The sequence below is a fragment of the Vidua chalybeata genome, chromosome 1 (assembly GCF_026979565.1).
Source record: "Vidua chalybeata isolate OUT-0048 chromosome 1, bVidCha1 merged haplotype, whole genome shotgun sequence".
Lineage (NCBI taxonomy): Eukaryota > Metazoa > Chordata > Aves > Passeriformes > Viduidae > Vidua > Vidua chalybeata.
The window spans coordinates 25,690,862-25,718,723 of record NC_071530.1 but is presented as its reverse complement, the minus strand read 5'-3'; the positions used below and the strand labels follow the sequence as shown (position 1 = coordinate 25,718,723).

At 39.2% G+C, this 27,862-nt stretch overlaps 2 protein-coding genes across 4 annotated transcripts in view; one reads left to right on the top strand and one right to left on the bottom strand.

The window, feature by feature from the left end:
• The window catches only part of UMAD1 (UBAP1-MVB12-associated (UMA) domain containing 1), a 79,543-nt gene extending 56,086 nt beyond the window's left edge, over positions 1–23,457 (bottom strand). Inside the window, exons 1-2 of one of the 3 annotated variants that reach the window (XM_053934280.1) lie at positions 23,415–23,457; positions 16,301–16,419 (exon numbers count right to left, since the gene is read on the bottom strand). In XM_053934280.1, coding sequence (XP_053790255.1) covers positions 16,301–16,382 — 82 coding nt within the window. In that variant the 5' untranslated portion in view covers positions 16,383–16,419; positions 23,415–23,457. The other 2 variants (XM_053934289.1, XM_053934270.1) reach the window with 2 other exon arrangements.
• On the top strand, positions 23,456–27,361 carry RPA3 (replication protein A3). Its single transcript, XM_053934303.1, has 4 exons — positions 23,456–23,622; positions 23,857–23,931; positions 25,789–25,897; positions 26,404–27,361. Exons 1-4 carry the CDS (start codon positions 23,524–23,526, stop codon positions 26,484–26,486), a joined length of 366 nt encoding a protein of 121 aa, XP_053790278.1. The 5' UTR covers positions 23,456–23,523; the 3' UTR covers positions 26,487–27,361.
• The last annotated feature ends 501 nt before the right edge of the window (positions 27,362–27,862 follow it).

Sequence of the window (27,862 nt, the reverse complement as noted above, 5' to 3'; positions counted from 1 at the left end):
AAAGGTAAATCAAAGACATATTTGCTGCCCCTCCCATTTCCTCTCATGTTCTAAGCCATTAACAGCAATGTTAACAGCAATGTTTAGCTGCAATGGTTCCATCATACAACAATGTTTACCATCCTGGAATCCCCCTTTATCAAGAGGGCATCATCCTGGAAGATCCTGACACACCTGACTCTATCCTGGTATTTTCTCATTGAAGAAGAATAGCAGGATACAAGAGTTAAATGGTGTTATGAGACCAACCAGTTATTCGGTCTTTTTCTCACCATTTTTCTGTTATTTTTTCTGCTTGAGAATCCTCCTCTTAGAAGATATCACAGGAGATGGTGAAGATCTGTGGAGCTCTGCTTCATTTATTAACTCCACATTTATCTTTGAATCTTTTCCCCTTTAATATTACACTGAATTTATTTCCCCTGCACACACTTATTTCAATTGAAGCTATTCTTTCAGTTCACTCTTCAGAAAGCAATTAAGTGGAAATAGAAAAGAATATACATATGGATTGATAGAAATATTTTGTTCAGAAGCAGGTGGTGTACATGCAGTAAAGTTTTACTAGTGTTCTGTAAGAATCAATAGCACTGTCTAATGTCTATGCTCCATTGTGTAAGCAGGGGTGACTCTCCCATGCTAAAATACAGATGGAACATATAGGGGGAAAAATGGTAACCAGACATTCAGTTTACAATAAGGTAAAATATAACAAAGCCTCCCCATCTGCAATGCTCTTCCTTCAAACTGTATTTATTTGATCTAGCTACAAAATTTACATCCAAAATATCCAAACACTTCCACCGTGACTGTAGCATGAATTATGCTCACTAGCAAGCAAACCTCAGCTTTACCAACAAAAATAACTGCACATAAATCCACCTTGAAAAAGTAGGAAACCACAGACACAGCCCCAGGTAAACTCATCCTAAAGGTTTAATGGGAATCTACAAACTGTTCCTGATGTGCTTCACCACATCTCTTAGGAAGACTCCACCACGGCTATCTTCAGGGTGTGTAGTAATGCGTACAAATAAGAATACAGAATATAGAAGAATATAGAAAGCTCTTGGATACCTCATTGTCCATCAAGTGTACAAGCTGAAACTCTTCTGTCTTTTGATAATAAATATCTCAGAAGCATGGAATATCTAAAGGCAGGCAGGATTTTAACAAATGGCCGAAGTAAATATACTTCAGGGTATTTCTGCTTCTGCTAGACTAGCATTTCAGCATGTTTCTAAAGCAAGTGAGGTCACATTACTTATCCTGTTTACCTGCATGTTATACTTCATAACTAGGTTTCATACACATCATTCAATTTATAATTCAGAATATGAGTTCTAGTTGGAAGCTGTTGTTTCGAAGGGAAGAAAGAAGGACGAGGACCCTGTAACATGTTGTTCTGATCTTCAGATGATTTCTGGAGGCAGTTTCTATAGCATTTATCTATTTAGTTATCTTAAATAATGCACTTAAAATCCTGACCTCAGAAACTGTCAGCTTTTTTCAACACTGTTCCTTTGGGTGGTTTCACGGTAATAAAAAGCCTACCAGACATAAAGTAAAAGCAAACGCAAAAGAATATCCCCACAGTACATCAGGTATCACCATCTGCTTGCATCATGTAGTGTAGTACATGGTTCAGCCCCCTCAAAAGGGCAGAATAGACTGAATTCTACATCTACACTGCATCAATCAGCTGGTCCTTAACACTGCAGGTATCACATCAGAGCACTTAAGCCACTTAAAGTCACACAGACAGATAACAAGATTAAGTGTTGGTCACTCTCCAATTGGCAAAGGTAACAGAGGGTCTACATGAGGAAAGTCATCAGTAGTGGAATGGAAATAGCAGGAATAGAATGGAAATAGAAGTTTTAAAACAAGAGCTTCTTAGAGTTTGTTCATTTATACCTCGTGTTAAGCTGGATCTCCAGAGTCAAGATCAAAAGTGCCTAGACATGTTCTCACCAGAAAGGTCTTAACTTCATAATTCATTCCCTCTACAAGAAGTTCATTGACTTTAGCTACAGAATGTAAGCAAACAGATGGCTTATGCTGCCAGGAATGTGCTGAAGACTTAAAGAAATACAAACCCAGAGGATTCAGAAGTTTCACTGGACCCAAGGGAAAGGGCAGGAAAACGAGAGAAAGGAAGTAGTAGACAAGACCACTTACAGATATGACACCTTCTGAAATAATAACACAAAAGAATAACACAGACATTCTTCGATTTACATCTGATTCATCAAATAGAAAAGAAAGCATTTCTTGCTCAAGAGTATCTGTTACAAAGGTCAGTATGCAAGATGTGCAGCTGAAAGATACCTGCTGACATTAAGCAGGTATGAGCCTGTACTGCTCAACCAGTAAAAAGATATAGTGAGAAATTGAGGGGGAGGGGAGTCTTTAAAAAAAAGGAAAAAAAAAGCATTGCCTTTTTGTGTTAAAACAGAAGACTGCAAAAAAACCCAAACATTGCAAGACAAATTAGCTCAGGAGTATAAGGATAAAGACAAGACAAACACTATTGGACTATGGCCCTGAACAAATTTAAACCAACTTCCACAGCACTACTGAGTGCTACAGGTTTAAAAAAAAAGCAATATGCAAGTAAGTAAAATTTTAAGAACATTTAATCTGAAGTTCTTAATGACTTCTTATAATCAAACTTGAAATCACAATGTGCTGGACAGATTTTACTGTACTATAAAGTTTTACTTTTTTTAACTATAAAGTTTTACTTTACCGAGTTGATCAAGGGAGGCCAGTTGATGTAATCTTTTTGGATTTCAGAAAAGCTTTCAACACTGTCTCTCACAGGATCCTTCTGGAGAAAATGTCCAGCACTAAGCTGGATAAACACATCATGCAATGTGTGAGCAGCTGGCTCCGGGGTCAGGCACAAAGGGTTACAGTGAATGGGGTGACATCAGACTGGTGACCTGTCACGAGTGGAGTTCTGCAGGCTCCATCCTCGGTCCTGTGGTCTTCAATGTCTTTATTGAAGACTTGGACACATGACTTGAAAGGATACTAAGCAAGTTCTCAGATGATACAAAACTGGGAGGAGCTGTTGACCCCTCCAGGGCAGGGAGGCCCTGCAGAGAGATCTCAACAAATTACAGAACAGGGCAATCACCAACTGTATGAAATTTAACAAGGGAACGTGCCAGATTCTGCACCTGGGATGGGACAACCCTGGATATAAGGACAGACTGAGGAATGAGAGGCTGGACAACTGTGCCACAGAAAGGGATCTGAGGGTCTTGGTTGACAGAAAGTTAAATATGAGTCAGCAGTGCCTTGGCAGCCAGGAGGGCCACCCGTGTCCTGGGGGGCATCAGGCACAGCACGGCCAGCCAGGCAAGGGAGGGGATTGGCTGCTCTGCTCTGAGCTGGGACGACCTCACCTTGAATAATGTGTGCAGCTTTGGATGCTACTGTATAAAAAAGACACTAAGCTGTTAGAGAGTGTCCAAAGGAGGGCAGCAAAGATGGTGAAGGGCCTTGAAGGGAAGCCATATGAGCAGTGGCTGAGGTCACTTGGTCTGTTCAGCCTGGAAAAGAGGAGACTGAGCGGAGACCTCATTGCAGTTAAACTTCCTGGTGAGGGGAAAAGAACAGACAGATACTGATCTCTTCTCTGGGTGACCAGTGACAGAACCGGAGGGAATGGCCTGAACTTGTGTCAGGGGTGGTTTAGGTTGGATATTAGAGAAAGGTTCTTCACCCAGAGGGTGGCTGGGCTCTGGAACAGGCTCTCCAGGAAAGTGGTCACAGCACCATGGCTTACAGAGTTCAAAAAGTGTTTGCACAATGCTCTCAGGCACACGGTGCAACTCTGTGCAGGACAAGGACTTGGACTTGATCTTTGTGGCTCTCTTCCAACTCAGCATATCCTGTGATACTATTATTATACACAGAACAAGATCCCATTTCTTTTACCAGCCAACACTGTCAGCCCCCCTGGAGGGCTGGAAGCCCCTGCCCACTGGATCACAAAGCCAGCAGAAGTAATATGCACAAACAAAATGCACCTTCTTCCGCCAAACAGCTGTGCCTGCAACACACTGTCCAGCAACAATGTAGGGCTTTTTAAAATCAAATTCTGACAACTAATGAATGCATTCACAGCTGTGATAAGTTGAATATCACCCACAAGTATGATGCTCAATTAGTTTGCTCCCTTCTTTGTTTTAAAAGTTTCTTAATACTACTAAAAAGGTAGTTTAGTGCAATAGCAAGGACTTGCAAGTATAGAATTTTATGCTGTTTATGCTACTTTAAATGAAAAGCGTATTATAACAAAGCACAACTCATTATCTTCACACAGTATGCATATTTTGCTATCAACAAGATTAGAAGTGGTAGGAGGCCTACAAAGGAATACTCAAAACAATAACCTAAGAAAGCAGCCGTCTTACAAGCCACAGAATGCATTAGGAACCTAAATTCATTAGCTGTCACTTCTGCACCAGTGTCCTGGATCTGACTGGGAAGCAGCTTAACTCATGTCTCCCCTCACATTTCCCACTGCATGTTTCAGGCATAATGGGCACATTCCCTGTGTTTTTAATTTCCAGGGAAAAGAAGAGCAAATATAGCTTTTACCCTCACCCTCTAAACCAGTCTACCCAAGCAAGAAACAATGGATCTGAAATCTGGTCCCTGTAATCTGATGATATTCAGACTCCTGGCTGCCACAGGGAGCTCTCTCTGTCAGCTACACTTTAATTGGCTTGGGAACCTTTCTCCCCTTTCTTTGGGAGCTGGACCTGGTACACCCAAAAAGGAAAGGTTGCCTGGGACAGAAGTAAAACAAATCAGAACAAGTCTGAGCCTGATGCCTAGAAGTTGGCAACACATTCTGTCTCTTTGTGCTGAAAAATTTTTTCAAAAGCTTTAGTAATTTCATTTTAAGAAAGAAAAAAAGCACAAATCCACCACACACATGGGCCAAGGAGCAGAGATCAATATTCCCATTTTCTTTCTCACAGGCCACTGAAGTTCAATGACTCGTGCAGTATCAGAGAAGCTCCTATGTCTTGCACTATTGAATTAGAACCACTGTGCAGCCAGTATAAGCACTGGGAGTCCTTTCACTGGACTTTTAGACTTTGATGCTGGAAGATGTGCATCTGACAGCACTAAGCCTATGCAGAACTCGAGCTGAGGTCTCCCACTTCTCAGATGAATGCTTGAATAAGCACAAATACACACCAAACATATTTCAAGAAGAACATGCTGTAACTTCTGCTTTTGGTCTTGAGTCAAGTGGACAGATGTGCTTGAGGTAGGGTGCCTTGATTCAGACACTTCAGCTCTAGAGCATACCAAGAATTCAAGCTTATTGCTGGTCTCTGCTTTTTCCAGTAGGTCATTTTAGGCAAACATGCTCTAAACAAATTTTGTAAACTAAATTTCAGAGATGCTTAATTCTACTTCTTGGTTCACCCTTTCCTGTTTTTTAAAAACACAATACATGAGTTGAAAACTACTACTTGTTCTTTACTGGGTCTCACCTTTGGGTTGCTTAATGGTAAAGTAGAAGTAAATTTTTGTAAGAGCTGGTATATGCAACTGAAGTTTATATGCAACTGGAGTCAGTATTTAGACCTAATGAAAGCTCTTTGTGCATCTTTTTATAAGTATGTTGACATAACTTGTGGGTTAGTAAAAGAAAACAGTTCCAACCAAAAAAATATCGTCTCCACAAGTTTGCCTCCTAAGGAAGGGTACATTGGTATGTGTATTTAATATGCATCTTTTAAAGATAATATTGAATGCTTTCTGCTACAATAGCTTTTCTAATGTTTCTGTAAATCAAATTTTCTCTAGTCCTGCCCTTCTGCAAGACCTATGGATGAAATAATTCAGAAGGAATCAGGTAGGCAAGTTCCCATGGAAAAATAATGTGGCAAAGAAATAGCCATGAAGTTCCATTACATCCCTCTCAAAAAAGCCTGAAGTTTCATACTAACTGAAATAAGGACAAAAATTAATCTCATGGGTTTTAAATTGTTGCTTTCCCTTATTCATCTGGGAGTACGAAAACTACGAGCTTAAATCCTGAACAACTGCAGCTGGCCCAGACAGATCTCAGCAAAAAGAGGTTTTAAATGATACAGTCTAACAGCAAGAATATTTTCTGGTTTGCTTTGTTTTGTTCCAGGAAAAATCTGTGACTTTGGATCATTTTAATGAAGTTTGCCCAATTTAACTGAAAAAAAAACATATATTGCACATGGCAGCTACATGCTCAAAACTTCATCTTTAATCTCAGGGTAACTGAAAGGGAAAAACAAACAAAAACTACAAAAAACCCCACAACAAACCAAAGCACCAAAACAATGAACCTCACCACTGACAATGAGCCTCACCATTGGCAACTCAGTACTTCCAATTGTGAGATTTCCCTACAGTTTGTACTTGTATTCTTATAGACAAAATATCAAATCCATATCCACCTAATCCATGTTCCCCCAGCTTCACCTAGACACGCTGGCAAAATCAAGAAGGAAATGAAGAGACTGTATTCATCTGCTTAATGAATTTGAAGTCCCACATTTATCTCAACTGCTGGGAAGAGGAAAGAGAGAAACACACTGTACCAATAGTCGGAGTTAAATCAACTTAAGCTTTTGAAGTATTTTCTGTCTATTATAATTTTTGCCATATACACAGTTTTTATAGCAAATAACCATGTGTAAATTGAGGAAACAACATACAGAATTAAGGCTGGGATTATATCCTGTAGTGTAGATGGGTAACTACTAACAGCAGGGTGTGTGCTAACAGATAAACAAACTGCACAAATGAAGCAGCCCACTAGTTCTAGGAGCTAGCTATATTCTTTACTTTTTACTGTCATGTAGGATATCCCCATGACAATGGAAATAGCACTAATTTACTAAAATTAGTGGAGATTTCCTAAAAGATATAAAAAGCACAAAGTTAAATGATCATGTCCGAACATAATGATTACTGCATAATTTCCCCAGCAAACCATGGTCAGTGCTGTGAGCATATGCTTCTTTTTGACTGAAGGAAGACAGTAAATATCATTGTTGTCCACACAACTCTCATTTGTGGAGGAAAGCACTACGTAAAAGCTGAAGATCATTCAGCTCTATGAGCAGACATCAGAAAGCACATTATATTTTTGGCAATCTCCAAAGACATGTTATGGCAAAACCAGATGAAATAGCACTGAAATGCAAAATAACCAAATTGGTAAGTCCCCTATATCCTTTAATTTATTTTTCCTGACTGAAATGTACTCAACTAGTATACCAAGAAGGAGCAGCTAAAAAAACCCACATCTTTACGGACAAGGTGACAAGCCCACTTTCATTTTTAAGGAAAAGCCTTACACTTACGTTACTATTTCACATTGACGCCTATGACATGACTGATTTGAAGCACTTGTAAAACACAGAAGAAAACCTTCTTGAGTTTCTTTATAATATCTAATTAAAAATAAACAAGACAATATATCTTTGGAAAAGTAATTTTTCTTCCACTGAAAAAACAAAAGTACAAAAACATTTATTTGCCAGAGATAGCGAGAGGGTGTGTGTAAAATCAGTTCAACATAACATTTCCTTCCAAGAAAATTAACACTGATTAACATCTGTAGAAGTATGAATGGCTCCAACCAGACAGGCAGTGATTGCATGAGCCAATGACTAGGGCCCTCTTTGCCAGAATGATCATCTAACTATGCTGTAAATTGCTGAAAGAGGGACTTCAACCTGAATTTATCACTTGCCACATCACTTTATCATTTATCACAACAATTTATCACTTTATCACATCAACTTGTGCTCCTGCAACACGTTTTTCACCTCCTGTTTTTCAGTTAGCTGTAGCTTTCAGTCCACTGTATATAGGAAAATCAGACTTGGCCTAAAAATATGTTCTCATACCCTGAACTATTTTCTTTGTATCATAAAGCAAAGAAACTTTTAACTCTAAAAGTGATTTCATGACCAGCATGTTCTGGGAAACAAAGTTTACAACCAGCATTTGAAAATCTATATTTATACTATATTTTACAGGTTTTACTCTGTTTTACAATAGGCAATAGGTATTTTCCTTTTGTATATTTCAACTTCAAATTGCTTTAAGAATGCTATATAGGCCAATAGACCATGGCACTGCTACTAGAGAGTGAACTTCTACACATGGGAGTAAAACTGTCAGAAGCCAGGTGTCAAAAGTGATCACCCTACTACAAGAAAGGTTAAAGAATACAATCTCAGCTATGTAAACACATCATTGTAGACCAGTCATGTCCAAAAAAAGTCTTCATCTTTTCTAAGAAAAAATTTCTAGCACAAAAAGGATTTTCTTACTTAAGTATGTTCTGCTTCCATCAGTATTTGCAAAAATTAAAATCAGTAGGACCAAACCTCTGAGGAGCACTTTGGAGACCTGGATTATAGAAAGTGACTATTATACATCAAGTCTGAAGGCAGTTAATATGAAAAACAGGAATGCAACCCCAACCAATATTTTCTTAGAGGACTGGCAGCAAACTGCCAGATGCATGTGTGACCTCAAAACAACCTTTTGCCAGATGCCTCTTTAACCTCTTACAATTACATCAACTTCTAAAAAGACAGCTACATTTTACCATTTTCTTCCTTTGGTTATGCAAATTAAGAAGATGTGCTTAATAGACATAATGGAAGTGTTTGGTTCTCTGCATTTTTGTCTCATAAAGCCCCAAAATAAAGCTGTTTGACACAGCAGCACATAATTCTTTCTTGCCAGCATTAAAACAAGTTAAACAAGAAGTCTTCATCTTCTTTCTTTTCTCTTCCCTTGAGTCTATGGTCAAAACCAGGTAACTTTTTAAGATAGTTGTGAGTTAAGGAGCCAAGACAATATTCAGCCAAAGCAAACCATAAATCATTTTTGATACTATTTACCATTTTTATGTAAATAACCTTTTCTTTCATAAAAAGTATTCTGCATTTTATGTTACAATCAACAGAAGCCAACACAGCCATTCACAATATTCAGATTCAAAACCAGCCTGTATGCTAATATTTTGAGAAGGGCATTTTCTGCAAATTTAAAAATAATAAATTCATAGCATGAAAGCATTGTAAGTATGTTCCAGGGGCTCAAGCCCTAGAAAGGAAAAGGAAGAGAAATTATGTGGAATGAAAAGTAAGTAGGTCATGTATACTAAAGTGCTAAATATACTAATATCTGATTTGTAGCTGAGAAAACTGTTTTTAAAATCTAGAGGTGTACAAGTAAATGAAGAAAAGCACAGTCATCTGTCAACGAAAACAATCTTTGATGATACATTAAAGACTGCTTCTGCTGTATAGAATTCAAGAGGGAAAAAAAGCATTTCCTTTAAGAAATATACCTCCTTACACAGCAAAACAATGAATTTCAGTTGTTCTGTAACCCAGATCCTTTAATCTGCATAAGAGATGCTGACTGAGTTCACTCAACCAAATCACTACTGGCTTTCAGAATACAATCAACACATGCTTTTCAACAGTATTAATATAGCATGAAGCTTGTGCTCCTAATTATTCATGTTTTTGCATTCTGTTTTTTCCCCCTGCTGTAAAATATGCAAATTTACTTCTTTGTGTTATTTAGGTCCCACATGGGCCTCAACAGATCTGTTTGGAACGAATTACAAGCCAACATCTAGATACATGCTGTCAACATTTCAAGCTTCATTGTTTTTATTAGGTTGGAATGTCATTATAGATTTGATATTAGGCTTTGAAAAGCTTTTTATAAATCTCTTGAAAACCTACAGTCTAATCAAATGGTGCACTGATAATTACTACTACTGCACTTTAGTGTGTGAAAGGGGGAGAGCAAAGCCCTCCGAGCCCTGAATCCGAGGGAAATCCCCATCTAGTGGCACCACTGAAAACCGCAGGTTGTTTTTGTGCAAAATTAGTCCCAAAGAGGATTAGTTTGACTTCATCACTGAATGAAGTGGAGACATTACCTCGTTATGCAACTAAGGAGCGCTAACAGGAGAGGACTGTTCCTTCTGAATTCCTCCTCCTCCCTTTTCAATCAACTCTGGCTGCAAAATTCAATGCCCAGATGAACTACCGTGGTTTTTAAGTATAAAAACCCTAAAGCAGCACTTCAGGACAGAGGTCACTTTAAATACTGTAACGTCTTAGTGTGCATCAAAAGTGTTCACTTACAGTGGCAGAGGATGATACGTATAAAATATTATTTAGATAAAAGTATTAACAGATATCCCCAAATCTCCGATTGCTATAAAGTTAGTGTTAAATATTTTAACCTCAAAACCCAAAAAAAAACAGTAGCTTGGTTATTCGAAAACTATAAGGTTGGAAATAACTACACAAGCACTTATTGTTACATAAAAAATAGTTCATGTAAGCCCATTGATGCAGAAACTGAAAGGACATTGAGACACTGCTTTTTTCCAACTGACACAATGCCTTGTACATTTCCTTAATGTAAGTATATTTTAAAACACTGCAGCAGCCCAACCTTCCTTACTAGCACCACTCAAAAGCTCCTTAAATATTAATGAAAAAGCAAAGTAGATATTTACAGGGACTTACTACACATTACTACTAACTCCTAGAAAACAAACAGCATCAATAACACTAAGATTTTACAAATCTCTTGATGCATTTAATCTTTGAGGTGTGTATGCAGAGGGAAGAAAGCAGAAAAAGTATTTCATTTGCAGTAATGAACTAGTATGGGGGTACTCCTTTGTTTCAGGAGTATCAATACATTAAATTTCCCTTTCATAACAGATTCACTCCAGAAAAATTATACATATATATACATTCCTCTCAGAGGCAAACATTTACGGAGTTCTTTAAAAAGATATGTAGAGATCTCTATAACTAAGATCAATATGGAAACTGTAAGGATCCTACTGTAAGGCCTTTTTTCATGTTGGGCAACACTGGGGGTGTCCCTTAAATCAAATATGTACTTTATCCAAAGTACCCCAAAAAACTACCTGCATGCAGAGTAAATTCATGACAACGCAGAAACTGCAATTTGGAGAGGAACAAGTATACATAAAATTGTTCTTTGGAAAAACAGTCCAAATTTCCAGAACTAAAAGCTGACGTGGGTTGATTATTTTACTTTTTGGTATCTTCAGTACAGAAGATTTCCCATTTGTTAAGGATGGTCTTCTGCAATATAACTGCAGTTAACAAAAGGAAGCTTTCATCTGGATGTAAATCATACTTTTCACAGTTTCACAGAGGAGTGAGGATACTCCTGCCTACAGATGAGGATGATCCCATAAGAAGGAATTATAATACTGATTTAACTCAACAATACAAATACTGAATACATCAGAGGAAGGTTCAAGTACCTCGTTTGAAATAAGCAAAAGTTCAAATGTCTTGTTGAGATTAACTTAAAAGAGTAAGTCATACCTGACCACCAAAATTTTAAGGTAAGAATATCTCTTATCATCCACCATAATTTATCAAACTCCCTGTGTATTCTTTTTGCAGCCCATTATGTTACTGACTTTGTCACAGCAGGCTGTAATAATGAAATCAACAACATCCCACTTCTCACAAAAAGTTCCCAATTTTTCTACCTGTCAACTGATATTAGTACCAGTTCTTTTCTGTATTGTTAATAAGGAAGAAATAATTGCCTTATACTGTATTTCATCTCACAGAATGAAAAACAGTAGTTCCCACCTCCTTTTCTGTGACATTTTAGATGCTGGTGCAAGCCTGAACACATTTGCTCTGTAGAGTTTTTTCTCTTCAGACATCATAATTGAAACAGAAGGGACACTGGGTAATTGAAATCCAAGACTTATTTAAATACCACAGATCCTTCTATTTATTTGGAAGAGATTTCAAAACCCTTAATTTTTTATGTCTGTGACTACTTTCTATTGAGAGGAAACCTGATAGGCAAAAATCATGCTTACTCCAATAGTGATAAATATTAACAAATAAGCTTAAACCAAAATTTGCTCATAAATTCTAGATGGCCATCCTAGATGGATCTAGGAAAGCCCAGTAGGAAGATTGGAGGTTCACAGTGCAGAAGTGTATATTTAGTACAAAATTCCTGCCAAACTTTCTTATCATGGCCACAGCCTCCCTGTGTCTGTGATGGTCACTCTACTCTGATGAGAATCCTGTGCCTGTTCACTTTTCCTTAGGTACTTCCTCATGGAAAAACTTCATTACAAAATTGCTGAATCTCAGAAAACAACCTTTAGGTGACACTTTTGTGCTCCCTATAAGTACCAATACTCCCTACCACTTGTTAAGAGGTTTGCTCCTAAGGCTGAGAGCAGAGCTCTGAAATGACAGCCCATGTTAATTTACATGTTAAAAAAATGAAAGTGAAATTTGTCCTAGGTTCAAGGAAAAAACAGAAGTTAAAGATGTTTAAAAATCAGGTTTGTTAGCACCTGTAACTGAGCTGCTTCTCCAAACCATTTACTCCATTCCGATACCCAACATAAAAAGACCCCTGAGAGAAAACCAAACAAAACCCAACAACTCTTTAAATCCATGGAACAAACTTCCCTTTAAATCACAAATCAAAAGTAAACAAAGCCTTGAACTCAGGCATGGTCAAAGGATCAGATCAAGAGTTCCTCAGAGAACTGTGCTTCCTCCAGACACAGTGAGAAACAACACAGCCCTCCTGGTTGTCTGGCCCTGAGCACACCACCGGGCTCGGCAGCGCCTTCCCAGTGCCAGGGCTTTGGCTCTCTGTGCCCATGGCCAGCACAGACACGATGCAGCCTGAGCACATCCATGAGGACCAGGCAGAGAGCTGTGGGAGAAGCCTCATCCTTGGTCGTTGCCAAAAGCACCCTGCAGGGATGCTTGGGAACCTGGGTGACCACAACTCTCTGACCTGACTTCCTGGCCTGGCCTCAGATGTGCCTGATCCCTGCAGAAGTGTTGGCAGCAAGGTCACGGCTGGCCCCGGTCACTGTCCCCAGAGCTGTGGTGTCCTTGTCCAGGGAGTGTGGGACTGCCCTGCTCCTCAGTGAGGTCTCTGCCCGAGCCCCTGCACCCTTGGCACCCTCGCTGGGCTGCAGGCTTACCTGCCTGCCGGAGCCAGCAGCATTTGCTGCTCCCTCACTCTGGCTCACTGCAATCTTGTCTGGAAAAGTACAAGACCCTGCACATCAGGCTCTTAAATTAAACATGAAAACAAAATTAACTTCTCTCGGTCTTTTTGAAAGAGGACATACAGAACAATATTCTAATTGATTTTAGTTATTTATATGATTTTTTAAATGATGAGGGTGATGAGACACTGGAATAGGTTGCCCAGAAAAGTCGTGTTCAAAGTCAGGCTGCGCAGAGCTTTGGACAACAAGGTTTAGTGAAAGATGTTCATGCCCATGGAGGCAGGTTGGACTAAATGATCTTTAAAAGTGCCTTCCAACCCAAACCATTCTATGATTCTATGATCTTTCAGTTGCTTCAAGCAAAAACCACCCCCCCCAGCTGCACCATCAGCACCATGGGGATTTTGCAGTTTCTGACTGTCTTGCCAAACACACATGGGAAACAGCATTGCTGTCTCAGTTTTTCAATTCCTCATCTTAGACTGAGATTAGGACTACAAGACATTTGGAACTTTGAGCCTGATGAAGGATTTTTAGCTGTGTGCCAAACTAAAATGCTAGCATTAAACCTGTATTTTTCTCTATGGCTAGCAACACTAGGATTGAATGGTAGGTTGGAATTTATTTTATATTACGAAAGCCACAACAGGTGAGGAATTCCTAAAGAATTACTACTCTCCAAGATTCCCAAGCTAACTGAAAATTACTTGTTTTCTTAATTCTGGCTTTCAGAGTGTTAAGATTAAATAAAACTGTGATGATCAGGAAAGTCTCTGAAATATTTTCCACACTTCTGCATTTGATTCACTCATCAAACTGCATGTGTTATGCCTATTTCATAAGCCTCTCTTCCCTTTTCAGAGTAACAGTTCTGCTTGTTATAGTACAAACACCATTTTTACAGCTTCATGAAGAGATGAGATGACCAGTATCCAGAAAATAAGTGAACTGGTAGTTAGACATAAAAATGTTTTAGTCTCAGGTAGGAAAATACATTTTATATTTATTTTGTAGAGACAGAAGTACAAATTATTTTTGCTTGACTCCCACACATGCAATATTTATCGCAAAAGCTAAAATAGAGAATTTCTTTCAGCTGCTAGGCTGCAAAGTTGGTTTTGTTGATTCTGCTGTTTTTATGAGTCACCTTTCTAGTCAGACATTGAATTCCCAAATGCATTGATACTTTACAAGGAAAAGGTAGATTTCAAATATAGCAATTTATAACAGGACTTGAAGAAGTTATTAAAAGAAGAGAAAAAAAATCATTCTCAAGATTTGGCAATACCTGTGATGGAGCTTTCTCAGTAAAGCATTGAATTTTCTTCTCACTTTTTCAAATATCAACCAATACAGAAAGATTCCTCCTATGTCCACAGGATATTGGTGAACTAGGCTGTTATTATATGCTCTGAATGCAAGACTGAGTTTAAGAACCAACTAAAAATGTAAGAAATTAAATTCTCACCCTCTCCGAGAGTGTTCACTGCCTACAGCAGTATTCACACTAATGGTCCTAGAAATCTGCTACTTTGATGTGTTAAAGATATTTACTATTGGATTTCCAGAATATTTTACACCAGTTTAGAAAAGCTTCAGGACATTCCATCTGAGTAACAAAATAATAACTAACAGAATGGCTAAGTGTTGTGGTTTGGGTTTTCTTTTTCCCTTACACAATTTCTAGACAAGAACACCCCTTCCAGATAAATATCTACTTAAGTCCTGACCCATAATTCTGCAACTACATTTGTCTTGCAAGACAATGATATGCTTCACTGATAAGGTCGATGGCAGCTCTTCTGCCCAGTGCAGTCCATTTCATTGCAGACAGCTAAATTAAGTTCTGTCTGAGCAAAAAAATTATAAAAAAAAAAGAAAAGACTCAAATAACATTCTTAAGTTTATATTTAACAGATTCATTTTATGTGAATTTATGTGAACAAAGTTCAAACAGTTACTGACAGCATTTCAGGGAAAAGGAATGAAGCTAAATTGAATGCAGAATCAGGACCAGCAACTGTGGGACATAGCAACATTTGGGTGCAGAATTCTGCCGATTACAGAAACTGAAATGCTAAATGGTCTCCAGACTTTTTGGGGATGATGATGTGTCTCCTTTGACCCTTCCACAAGGCAAATGCTGGAGTGACTTGATGTACCCATCAAAACTGCTGTAGGTGAACAAAATCTAGTGGAAGGCAGCCATTAAGCATGACAACACAGTCACAGATGTGAAACAGATCTGTTTTAATGGAGAACTTTTGCAAAAATCTAAGTTCTCAGAAAGGGTTCCAATAGTCTCTTGTACTATTAGACTTTGATAATCTAGGGGCTTCTGTGACTTGCAAATGCTCAAAAAAGAAGTAACACATAAGCAGAGAAACACTGTAAGATTCCTGGTAAGAATCAGTCAGTAAATCAGAGCAGCAGAAGCTGAATATTGATGATGATAGATTCACAAAGGGGAAACCAAATTGTCAAAAGATAAAAAAGGAAAGGATCAGTTTCAGCATAACAGCAATAATTTTTTTCTCTCCTGCACACTTAAGCTGACCTGCAAAACTGTGTAAGAGCTTGATCAAAACTCCAAATTTAGCCAATTCACAGTTGTGTATACTTCAGATTAGTTTTTGAATAACAAGAAGACTTTGAAAACCCTAAAATGCTTAATTCTTATCAAACTGAAGAGTCAGGTTCTGAGACAGAGCATCTACATTCACCATGACCAGAAATGCATAAGCACTTCTTGGCTTCCAATATAAAAAGTCTGGGGGTAAAAGGAAAAGGAAGGAACCAGAATAAAAACCAGTCCTTTAACAACTGCAGTAAGATATTCCCTTCCCACAACTCTAATCACAAAGCTAGAAGCCTAAACTTTGACCTTTACTGTTTTGTAAGAATATAACTTCTCCTCACTCAGCGTGAAAGGAAAACAAGAAACTACATTTTCAGTGTTCCTGAATATGAGTTCAGACCTATGTAAATAAAACTTCAGCTATTTAGTCCAAACGAGCAGACTAGGAAAATTAACTTTGTCAGGAAAAATAAGAATACTGAACAATTTTTATCATGGTTTCTCTTAACATTTCATTTAGTCTAAGCATCTCAAAGAAACTTCAAGATCAAAATTTCAAAGATCAAAGAATCACTTTATACAGAAGCACAACTTACCCACAATAACAAATCCATCTGCTTCTCTCTCTGGTACTGTGACCTTCTTTGAATCTTGACTCTTTCGGAAGAAGCTGAACATAGTCTCTTTGTGTTCTTTTTGTTTTCTAAGGTGTTACCTAAAATGAAGACAAAACATGTTAAATAAATACATGATAACAGAACTTACAATAAGTTCACATAATAGATCATATGTATGTAGTAAGGCCACATACCTAATCTTTATTACCCAATTTGAAATATCAGGTATTTTTGTGTGAGACAGATTATCTTGTTGATGTAGCAACTTACTTTAACAGGTAAGAGTAGAGTGAAGCACAAAAGGCTCTTATATGAAGTTATGAATGGAGTGGAATCATAAAAAATAAAAAACACCAAACTAACAAAACTTCAACTTTTCTCAATGAAAATTAAAGATGGAAACTCCTTTTAGCATTTCTCCAGCATGTCTTCGTATTTTTCTGCTACTTTGTATTGTGACTAGACCAGCTTTCTCTTCAAAGAGGGCAGTTTCCCAGTTAGCAATCTTAAAGACAGCCTAACAGTTGAATATGTTTGATTAATAGCTACCAATGATTTCCTTGAAAGAAAAAGCAGCAAAATCATTTGTAGCAATTTTTTTTTGCAAGAATAAGTCATTAAAAGAATCTTCCAAGGCAGCTAAGAACTCCACTGCTAGAACAAAACAAGGAAACGATTGGGACAAAACCATGGACTGCAACAGAAAATGCTCAGTATCTCCTATCTCTCCGGACTGGAAGATTACATAGAAGCAATTCTGAGTAGCTTAAATAGGACAAAGTCATATTAAAAACCCATGAAGGGACCCATGAGGATCCCTCAAAGGCTGAACTTGGACCCCTGGACAACCCCAACCTATGGAGCAGCCTGTGGTTTGGCTGAAACACATTATACGTGAACACAAAGAAGGCGGCTTAAATAAAGGCATGCAAAGATCTTCTCTACTAAAATACCCATATAAAATTGGGAAAAGTGGAATAATGTAATTTCAACTTTGAAGCAGAGTTTGAGGAGCAGAATCCTGGTTTATTTTGCAGACATCAACATGTTAAGGAGAAGGGACTGACAAACCAATAGCAACATCTAATATACACCTCCAACAGAGGAAAGGACTCCAGGGTAAAGAATTCAAAAGGAATACAGAGTCAATTTCAGTAACACTATTTCACACTAAATTTAACAAAGAAGAATCTTTAGAATGTGGGAAAGAGTGAAGAGTGCTACTGTGAAATGTGCAGATTAAAAAAAAAATGAAAAAAAAAAGGAAGATAAGAATCCTGGATTAACTACGTGCTGGAATTCTTCATTCCCCACCCAAATATTCATGATACCATAAACAAAACTTTTTTTGCCCTGGCTGGGGACCTGTAGCAACTCACTACTGACTATTCATTTGAACTGCCCAAAATTCTGCTGTTAAAAGTGATTGTATACTCCAGAAAGTCCTGTATGAAGTGTAAGCACTGGCTTGGAACAGTGTATAAATAGATCATGGCAAAAGCAGCAACTATTCAAACTGTGGCCTGATACCTGAGACTTGAAGACTCAATACCCCACAGCCTGGCCTGCTTGCTTATGCTGACACAGTGCAACTTCTGGCCACCAAATAAACTACATTAATGTGCACAAGAACAGAACAAACTGTTCTGTGAGCCAATCCCAGGAATACAGTTATTTTTAAAAAATGTTATTTAACAGCATTTTATTCCTTTTTGCTTGTTTTCCTACCTTAGCAAGAGAAATACTGATATTTCCAGTTCCATGGAGATTACACAGTAGAAACTCCTAATTATCTCATTTATTCCTTACCTCCCCCCACACCCAGGCTCAACACATGGCGCCAGCAGCATATTCCTTTTTTCAGCCCTCAGGGAATAAGTCTTCTCCTGCTACCAATTAGGGTTGTCAGTTCCATAGCTCAAGTGGTAAAAACCTGTGCTGTAATGCTCAAGAGTCAGGTTTCTGCTCCAATGATGTATGAAGGAGAGGCAGTTGTGGAACAGTTTAAAATGCAATTTTACCTTCATCCTAAGTGTGCAACAACAAGAAGCAAAATCAACTTGATGTGCAAAATCTTACAGATAGCTTTGGTAAAGGCTCAGATTCCAGTCAGTCACTTGAGGTGCCAGAGCTGCAGTTGCTCCAATCACATTTTTTTCTCTTTTGAGATCTGCATTATTGTACAGTTTTCAGCTCTATCACTTAAGGTCCCGTCCCCCTTCCCTTCTTTCTAGCACAAAGAAAAGCATCTTAATCAGTATATACATAGCACAAAAGACTTGTATAGGGAACAGAGCACTTTTAGTCTTTTAAATCCTCCATACTTAACATACCTAAACATCACTGCTTAAAAGACAATAGGCATTTAAATTCAGAGTAAATTAGCGATCAGGACAATTTGATCTAGCCAAAGTAAGGGTAAAAGCACTTTCACATACTAGATTTTTTACTTTCGTTTACACTAGCCCTTTTTTTTCTAAAACTCACAGAATTCATCTTATCTACATACATGTTGATCTTTATTTTGGAATTTTATGATTCTGAAGTAGCTTAATTCCACTACCAGCAGTACTTTTTCTAACAGAAAACAAAACAAAAAACCAAAACCAAACCTAATTAAAATCAAAACCAACATATAGGTTTCTTGAAGCAGAAAAACAAACAAAATTAACAAAAGTCCGTCCTAAGCTCAGGCCTCAAGTCCTTATGTTGTTAAAATCACCAGCCTAGCACTAAGAAAACAGTACCTGCTGTATTTTGTCACTGTGAATGTGGGGGGGGGGGCAGTATAAAATCCACATATTAAGAAGACTAACATGTTTAGTGTTTCCTTCTTTAGGAGCCTCTTAAAAACAAAAGTTGTGCCTGTAGATCTCTTCTAGATCTCTTTGAAAGGTATGTGGAAGGAAGAGTTCACCAACTACTACCTCAGCATTTCGGTAGCTTTGTTGAACACACCATAAACTAAAATCCAAATAAACAGTAAAAAAACAGAGGGGGGGCACAGAAACAAAAAACAGAGCTGGCACAGAAACAAAAAATAGAGCTACATACAGTACAGCATGGGTAAGGGAAAGACTGTAGACAGGCAATGCATTTGTGATGCTCTTTTAAGAATCTTATCAACTGTGCTACTTCAAAAGTAAACATAAATCTCCCCAGCAACGGGAAATGCAACCACTAAATTTCTTGAATCACATGTTAAAAACAGAACAAAGCCCCTACCCAACAAAGAAACACAGAGCTGAATGGAAACACTCTTGAAGATAAGGACACAGTTTAAGCACTTGCAGAATCAGGCTGCAGTTTTACTACTTGTAGATAAGATGAGGTTTCAGGTAATGAAAGCTCAGAACAACCAGTTTCATACAAGTTTCATTTCAGAGTAAAATTTAAATTTGAAGTTTGGAGACCTGGATGCATGGTCACACAGACTTGAGAAAAAAAAAGCACTTAGTTGTGGGTTTTTTTTAAAAAAGCTGTCAGCACAAAATCACAGAAAATACGCCCACCATTCCGAGATAGTACCACATTCCTGCAGTCATTTCTCCTATATAGCACAGCACTTTTGCCTTCCAGATGGGATTAATTTTATTTCTATAGGAGACCTGAAATTGAATTCACTGCCTAAAGATAAAAATCTCCCTTGGTAGGAATATGCAATTCCCTTCCTCCTCATGTTTCTCTCTCACAAAAAAAAGTGAACACAATTGCTGATAGTTAAGAATAATGCTTTTGGCACAGCTTCAGTCATTAGCAAATAATAAGCTCTGAGCTACAGCAATTCTGTGAGGCTGCAAAAAATATTTTGTCTTTCTGTGCGGCTCTGAGAACATACGTGGCACTGGACAAAGATGAGTTACAGAGCTGCACAAAGGGGTTAATTTATTCCTCCTGCATTTTGTCAGTCTCCTTTAACAAGAACTATAGGTGACCTTTGAGCCAAACCAATATGTTAAATCCAATAAAATTTTTCTGTACAACAAAGATCTTAGTATATTTACGATTACTTTTCAGCCTTTTCTGAACGTTCACAATACCAGAGAAGAATCATAATTTAATGTTAAAAACACCAAAGATGCAGACTAAGATGAAGAGACAATGCCCAGTAATACAGCAAAGCAGAATTGCAGTGGCACTGCCAGTAATTACATAAATGATAAAATGAGGACAGAAGAAAACACAAAACTGACCTTAAAGAAAGAACCAGAATAATTTCACATCTAGCAGCTTAAGAGAGACTATCTATGGAAAAAGAAAACAGCATCAGAGCAATTCTCACTTCCATACTACCATCTGCTGTGATTCACCAATAAAGCAGCAATCAGAAAAAGAGCAAGATGTTTACAGCCCTGTACAATCATTCTTATTATGAAAACAACCAATTTAAGAGTCAAGAATATGCGTGTTGAAAATATTTCTCTGTGACACCAAAAGAACAGTTTAAAAGCTTTTGATCTAGTGTAAGTTACTACATGAAGAAGGAAAAAAAAAAGCCATATAATTTCCTTTCTCTGGCATTAACATTAGTCATGGTTCTTTAGTTTGGATTTCTTGAAAACAGAAGAACGGAAAGTATCACAAGAAACACAAATTTTTTAAAAAGGGATATATGTATAATGAAACATTAACAAAGACTTTTTTTTCTGTATTACATAAAATGTTAGTATTTCTTTTTAATGTTTTTATAAAAATTAAGGAAAGCAGAAATACGAGAACTATACAACCCAAATTACCATAATATAAAAAACACTTGAAGAGGCTGAATCATAAAAAATCAGCCACAACCAAGTCAGACAATAAAAGCACAGGTGACAAAAACAAAGCCAGGAGTGAAATAACAGCACTTAAACTGATGTAAACATTCAAAACCCTGAAGACTGGAAATGCAAAAAGAGAAAGCTAGGTGTTAATGAAACACAATACTCGACAGGCTGAAGCCTACTGTTTTCCCTTCAAACAATTTTCTTCTGAATGCAAACCTTCAACAGCTGCTAAGTGTGGTACAGACACGCATTTGTAAGAACTTGTACAACATGTTTTTATAGACGCTGACCCTTCAAACTCCTCAGCCCTAGAAGGGCCACTGTGCAGCAGCCTGCTGCACCTCACTCCAACAGCTACAGTGATGAGATGCCTCCTTTCAAATCTCTGAAGATACGCTATGGAGATGAGGATATTCTCTTGCAAATTAAATACTGAACAGGTGAATGTCAAGGTGACACTGAGGGGATGGCAAGTAGCTAAATCTCATATAAGATTTAAGTACAGAGTGCTCCCTGGTCACATGCTGGCTCTGCACAGCTTCTGGCAGTAGCTTGTTTCCTTGGCAAGCTGACACAAGCTACTGCCATATAACAACACTACCCCAGCCAAGTAACAAAAACCACTTGGTACTGGTTAGCAAGCTGAACTGGCCCGTGGCCGGTTAGAAGAGACAGCACACGGGCGGTTTTGTGATTGCCCTTTTAAGCCAGAGCAGAGTTAGATTTTTCAAGTACTTCCTGAAACACCAGTCCTGGAAAAGGAAATCACAGCCACAGAATGGCTGCAATTGGAAGGGACCTTCAGAGGCCACCCACTACTTAAGGAGAACCATCTTAGAGCTGGTTGTTCAGGACCTTATCCAGGTGGCTTTTGACTACATCCAAGGATGGAGACCCCACAACCTCTCTGGGCAACCTAAACCAGTGCTTAGTCACCCTCATGGTGACAAAAGTGTTCCCTGAGAAACTTCCTGTGTTTCAGTTTGTATCTTTTGCCCCATTCCTTTTCCTGGGCATGATAGAATAGAGCCTGACTATCCTCTTTTTACCCTTCCATCAGGTATTTATATTCATTAATAAGAGCCCTCTGAGCCTTCTCCTCTCTAGGCTAAACAGTTGCAGCTCTCTCAGTCTTTTCTCATATATAAGGTAGTCCACTCCCTTAATCATTGTTGTGACCCTTCTTTGGCCTCTTGCCAGTATGTCCACACGTGCCCTCGCACCCAGTGCTCCAGGTGCCCCACCAGTGCATAGCAGAGGGAAGCAGCAGCTCCCTCCACCTGCTGGCAACACCACTTCAAATGCATATTGGGATATGTGAGTTGCCTTTGCCACTAGAGCAATTGGGAGAAACCTCTCCACGCCAGGGATCAATTGGGAAAACACATGGAAAAAGACAAGGTGCATGCAAGTGCCATGTCTAGATGCTATATCTGTCTTACATCCATCAGTTGTTCTAAACTTGGAGATTGAGCACCAGCTCAATTTCAGTGATGAAATAAAATTAAATTAATAGAATAGCTCACTTGGAAAGAATCTACAATGATCATCTGGTCCAATGCCTGGCCACTTCAGAGAGGATGAGAAGCTAAAGCAAGTTATTAAGGGCATTGTCCAAATGCCTCTTAAACGCTGACAGGCTTGGGGCATGGACCACATCTCTAGAAAGCCTGTTCCAGTGTTTGACTACCCTCTCAGAAAAGAAACGCTTCCTAATGTTCCATCTAAACCTCTTCTGGTGCAGCTTTGAATCACTGCCACGTACCCTGGGATATCCACTGGATACCAGGGAGAAGAGATCTGCATCTCATCTCCACTTCCCCTCCTCAGGAAACGGTAGTGATGAGGGCAACCCTCAGCCTTCCTTTTCTCCAAACCAGGCAAACCCGAAGTCCTTTAGCTGTTTCTTACAGGACACTGCCTTCACCCGCTTTGATTCCCTCCTCTGGATGTAGCTGCAGAGCCCAGAACTACACAATATTCCAGGTGAGGCCACACCAGTGCTGACTACAGCGGGATAATCACCTCTGTTTGCACTGTGCTTGACGCCCCCCAGGACGCCTCTTGCCTTCTTGGTGGCTACCAGGGCACACTGCCAAAGTACACCTGAGCGGAACCAGGATCTCAAGGGAGAAGGAAAACGCCGGGGAGGGGAAATATGGGGCGATTTCAAAGGATTAAATGACAGTACAGGGCTGGAAGCTGACGGCCAGTTCCCCCGGCCTCCCCGGGCCTCGGCCCCGCCGCCCTCCCCGCCGCGGCAGCATCGACAGCCGCCCTTCCATCACCCACCCTCCCGCTCCCGCTGCCGCCACCGCCGCTCTCACCAGCCTCCGCTTCCGGGTCGCCTCGGGCGGAGGGGAAGTCCCGCCCCGACCGCCGCGTTCGCCGGGCTGCCGTCCCTCCCTCGGCGGAAGGCGGGAAGCGGCTCCGGCCATGGGTGACATCCACGAGGTGCCGCGGCCGCGCATCGCCACGGGGCAGCTGGCGCAGCACATCGGGCAGCCCGTCTGCTTCGTGGGGCGCGTCGAGAAGGTCCGCGGGGCGCTCGGCGGGTTCTGCGAGCGGGGCTGGGGCTGCCCCGGAGCTCTGTGTGGAGAGGCTGGCGCCGTCCCTGGGGCACTCGGCAGCTCCAGGCGGCCTGGGAGCAGGGCGGGAGGCGGACGGGACTTGCGGGAAAGAACTGGCTGAGGCGGCCAAAGCTGTGGCGCTTCCGGGTGCCTTTGGAGCGCACAGGCCTTTTTTCTAGACTTAAATGTTCTTTTGTAGATTCATCCTAGCGGGAAGCTTGTCGTGCTTGCGGATGGACTCGGAAAGCATACGACTGTGGAGCTGAGCGAGCCTGTAAGTTAAGGAATGCTTTGGAAATATTTGATGCCGCCTCTTGTGGATTCCGGAGGTTTTGTGTCCTGTGAAACCTGTACATGAGGTTTTGAGTTATTCCACCTGTATTTCATTGCCTCTCTTTCCTACATCTTACAGTTGACCTGTAGTCTTCTTACCCATGAGCTGCCTTGGTCTTGGTCAATTTTCAGCTGGTGTTAAGAGACAACTCATTCTTTGTGAGACACATCCCCGTCTATTTTGTCTTACTCTACTAGCTGTTCACAGTGTAATATATTCCACTACGTTTATTAGCTTTCCTTTCATTACAGTCTTTCTTCCCATTTTCTTATCGCTTCTATAATCAAAAAGAATATGGTGTTTTCAAGAGTTTTTTGAGTTAACATTGCTGCATCCTCTTAGAACACTTGTCATAGCGTTTCAGTAAACTCCATAATTAGCTTGAAACATTCTTTCTTAAAACAAAGCCCAAGCAATGAATGCAATGGGTATAAGATATAATTAGAACTACTGAACAAAAATACTGCCTCTTTTGTTATCACCTACCAGTGAAGTAATAATATTTTGGCATTCTCTTCTGATTCTAAGTATGTTTTGTCCACCAAGAAATGTTGTAATTAAATAATTATTTTAATTAATAATTAATGAGTTGTTAAATGCTGAGAAACCTTGCCATTTCCATGGGAAAAAATTGCATATGGCACTCTCTCAGTCTTTCAAGACAAGAGTCTGTCCTTGTTGGTGAAAATTGCAGTTTACTCTGGCAGAGTTTTGTCTTATAAATGTAAAGATTGATGACATCAAACTGCAACAAAATGTCTCTTACCTTTTCCTTGAGTTTGTGAAAACGTTTCCTGCCTTGGGTTGTTAAAAATTCAGATGTTAGCGTCTGACCAAGGATTCTATAATATTTTCTCTAACTGTGTAAATGATTGAACTCCATAAACACAAAGCTGTATTGCTGGGCACTTCAGTCTGTGTTCCACTGCCTTGAAAGAAACTGGTGTGTGCAAAAAAACGAGGCCAGGTTCATCTCTCCAGTTCATCCAGTGTCGGTGGGGAATAGATTTGCTAAGCAAAAAATGCCTTCTAACTTTTTTCCCTTTCAATGTATTTCACTCTTTGTGCATGTCTAGTTCCCTATTTCAACAGAGGATCCCAAAATTATGGGGTCCTCTATTATAAGAAGACTTACTAGAGTAAGTAAAAAATAAGCCTTAGATATTCGAAGAGCATTACCAAAACAGTACTGCACTGTTAAAATTTGTATCTTAAAAAACAAAGAAAACATTGATGCTGTAATAATTTGGCATAAGATATAATTTTTAGCCTTTTTTTTTTTTCCTTTGTTCAACCAAAGGCTTATTAGTGACAGTATCTTTGTATTCTGAACACCTACTTAAGAAATTATTTCCAGATACACCTTCTGAATGTGGAACACTGGAACTGCTCTCTGGAATGTGTGATACCTCCTTAACTCTTACAGGGTTCTATAATTGACACAGGTTTGAATGAAGTGCATTAAAATCAGAATTGTTCTCTCTCTGCATCCTAGATTAGTCTCTGTTCAGTGATTAAATAATGCAGTTTTAGATACTTATGAATCTTTACTTGGATGCGTCTTCATATTTTTTTTGTTGGTATTGAATTGGCTATTACAAAACCTGTAAATCCCTAAGTGGATCAAGGTTTCTGTGGGTTTTTTGGGGGGAAAGTGACTAGGCTGTCCAGTAGTACTGTATCGTTTGACGTGGAACAGAATCTATCATGAACAAACCATCAGTTGTGGAGAGTTCCTAGCTGTGCAGTAAAGAGAACAGCTAGTGTTACTAATTTCATCTTTGGTGTGTTTTCTAGCTGGATGAGGAGATTTCAGGAGTTATTGAAGTGGTGGGAAGAGTAACAAACCAGGCAACCATCATGTGTGCATCATATGTCCAGTTCAGAGAAGATAAAAGTTCATTTGGTAAGTAAGAATATACATTATGGCAAATTTATTTTGACTTCTGAACTTGTCTTCAGTAAATAAGAAGGGAAGGCCTAGTTACCTTTTTTTACAGACAAGGTCTTTCTTCAAGCTGCCAGATAAGGAACAGGGTGTAGAAATGAAAAGTGTAACGGAAGAAGTTCTGTACTAAATATTGTGATTTATGGTTAAACTGTAAGGAGTGACTCAGTGCTGGAGCCAGTCTAGAAGTCTGGAGCTAGTCTGGAGCCAGCCATTGCTGTGGCACTCCTGACCATGTGGTTCTCACCTTGCCCTGGCCCTTGTATGGTTGTGCAGCTAGCAGGCCTAAAAGCAACCCCCCAGAAAACAAGCAATGAGTGTTCCTGCCATGGGAAAACGAGAGTTTGAGGGAGACTGGGATCACTCAGCAGTACTGCTTTAAAATGAGCAGTACTTGGATGTCGTCAGTGACTTGTGGGGAATTGAGCTTATGCATTATAACCATTTTCTTTGCCCTTTTTCAGATCTGGAACTCTACAATGAAGCACTAAAAATTATTCATGAATTCCCTGAATACTTCCCGTTTGGTACTGGGAGGAACACTTGATTTTTTTTAGCATGTCTTTAGAGTTTCAGAGGGCACAACAGTCGACAGCATGGCAACAGTTACATTTATCTTCAACAAATATACTGAAAAGACACTGTTACATGTGCTAAGTGTAGAAGAAGAGTATTGCCTATGAAGAGTATTTTCTTTGAAAATGTATTTATTCAGCAAGGAGAACAAATGTCAATGTCTCACTCACTGAATATATTTAACCCTTTTGCATCTAAGAGGAGTATTCTCTTGCAAGAACAGACTTGTCAGAAACTGAAATTTTGTAAGCATCCTTTTCTTGGTAGAGGTTCTAGGATAACGTTACAGCAAACTTGTATGGAAAAAATTTGGTGGGGTTTCAATATAAAGATTTTTGATTTAATTTGCTTTGATATAAATTTATTGTATGGAAGGGGTATTTTGCATCTTGAAAATGGTATCTTCACCAATAAAGAAGATTCACTGCATTTAGCCATTTGTGTCAGCATTGAATATTAGAGTGCTATTTTCAGTGATATGTGGTGACTCCTGTTCTATTTGACCTGACACAGTTAAATTTAACGAAGTGGAGTACAAGGTTCTTGCCTTTGCATGATCTAAACACTTGGAAGATGTTGAATTAGGTTTGGGGACTTCAAGGACAGCGAAAGTCCCATCATAGCCTTCATTCTTGGTTGGAGTCTAAGCAGCAGTACCAGGATTCATCCAGCTTGTCATGGTGACTAACCATAGGAACTTCCAATAGTCCCCAATTTTGTTACTATCCAGTCTGCTTTACAACACTTAGCAAAATTTTTGCATCACTTGAGGTAACACATTTCAAGTAAAACTGAACTTTGGAAATATTCTCTGGGAATTAATAAAGTATTTTAAGTAAACTGTAAGCCATTTTCTTTGAACTTTTGTACTAACAGGTTTCAGGTTTAGTATTTAGGTTTAGTGCCTTAATAAGACTGATAGCTTTGTGCTTATTTATAGACATTTCTTTTTCCAGTCAAGGAATATGTTTCAAAAACTTGCACTTTGAACTCACTACAAACTGGAGGGATGATCAAGTTAACAGATCTATTTTCTTCTCCCTCCCCACCTAGAAGGCGGATACTCTGTTACAGATACACAGTTACTCTGACTGGAAAGGTCTTCTGAAGTAGGAAGCAGTCTGGTACAGCAAACAGAACAAAAGGTCCATGTGGCACAATACCATGCTATATCACCACTATTTAAGTGCTCAGTAGAATCATATGTCGTTGTTAATAACTGCATGCATGTTTTGCTAGCATTTAAAACTATTTTGTTCTATTCTGCTTTAGAAAATTGGTATTTTGTGTGAGTACATATATGTTGTGTAGTTACCCAGACCACCCCTGCCCAGTGGAGCAGCCTGC

Excerpts from the sequence above, each read along its gene's own strand:
- RPA3 (XM_053934303.1), top strand. The coding sequence starts at position 23,524 with ATGGGTGACATCCACGAGGTGCCGCGGCCGCGCATCGCCACGGGGCAG. Across the intron at positions 23,623-23,856 it reads TCGTGGGGCGCGTCGAGAAG|ATTCATCCTAGCGGGAAGCT; the intron begins GTCCGCGGGGCG and ends GTTCTTTTGTAG. Across the intron at positions 25,898-26,403 it reads AGAAGATAAAAGTTCATTTG|ATCTGGAACTCTACAATGAA; the intron begins GTAAGTAAGAAT and ends GCCCTTTTTCAG.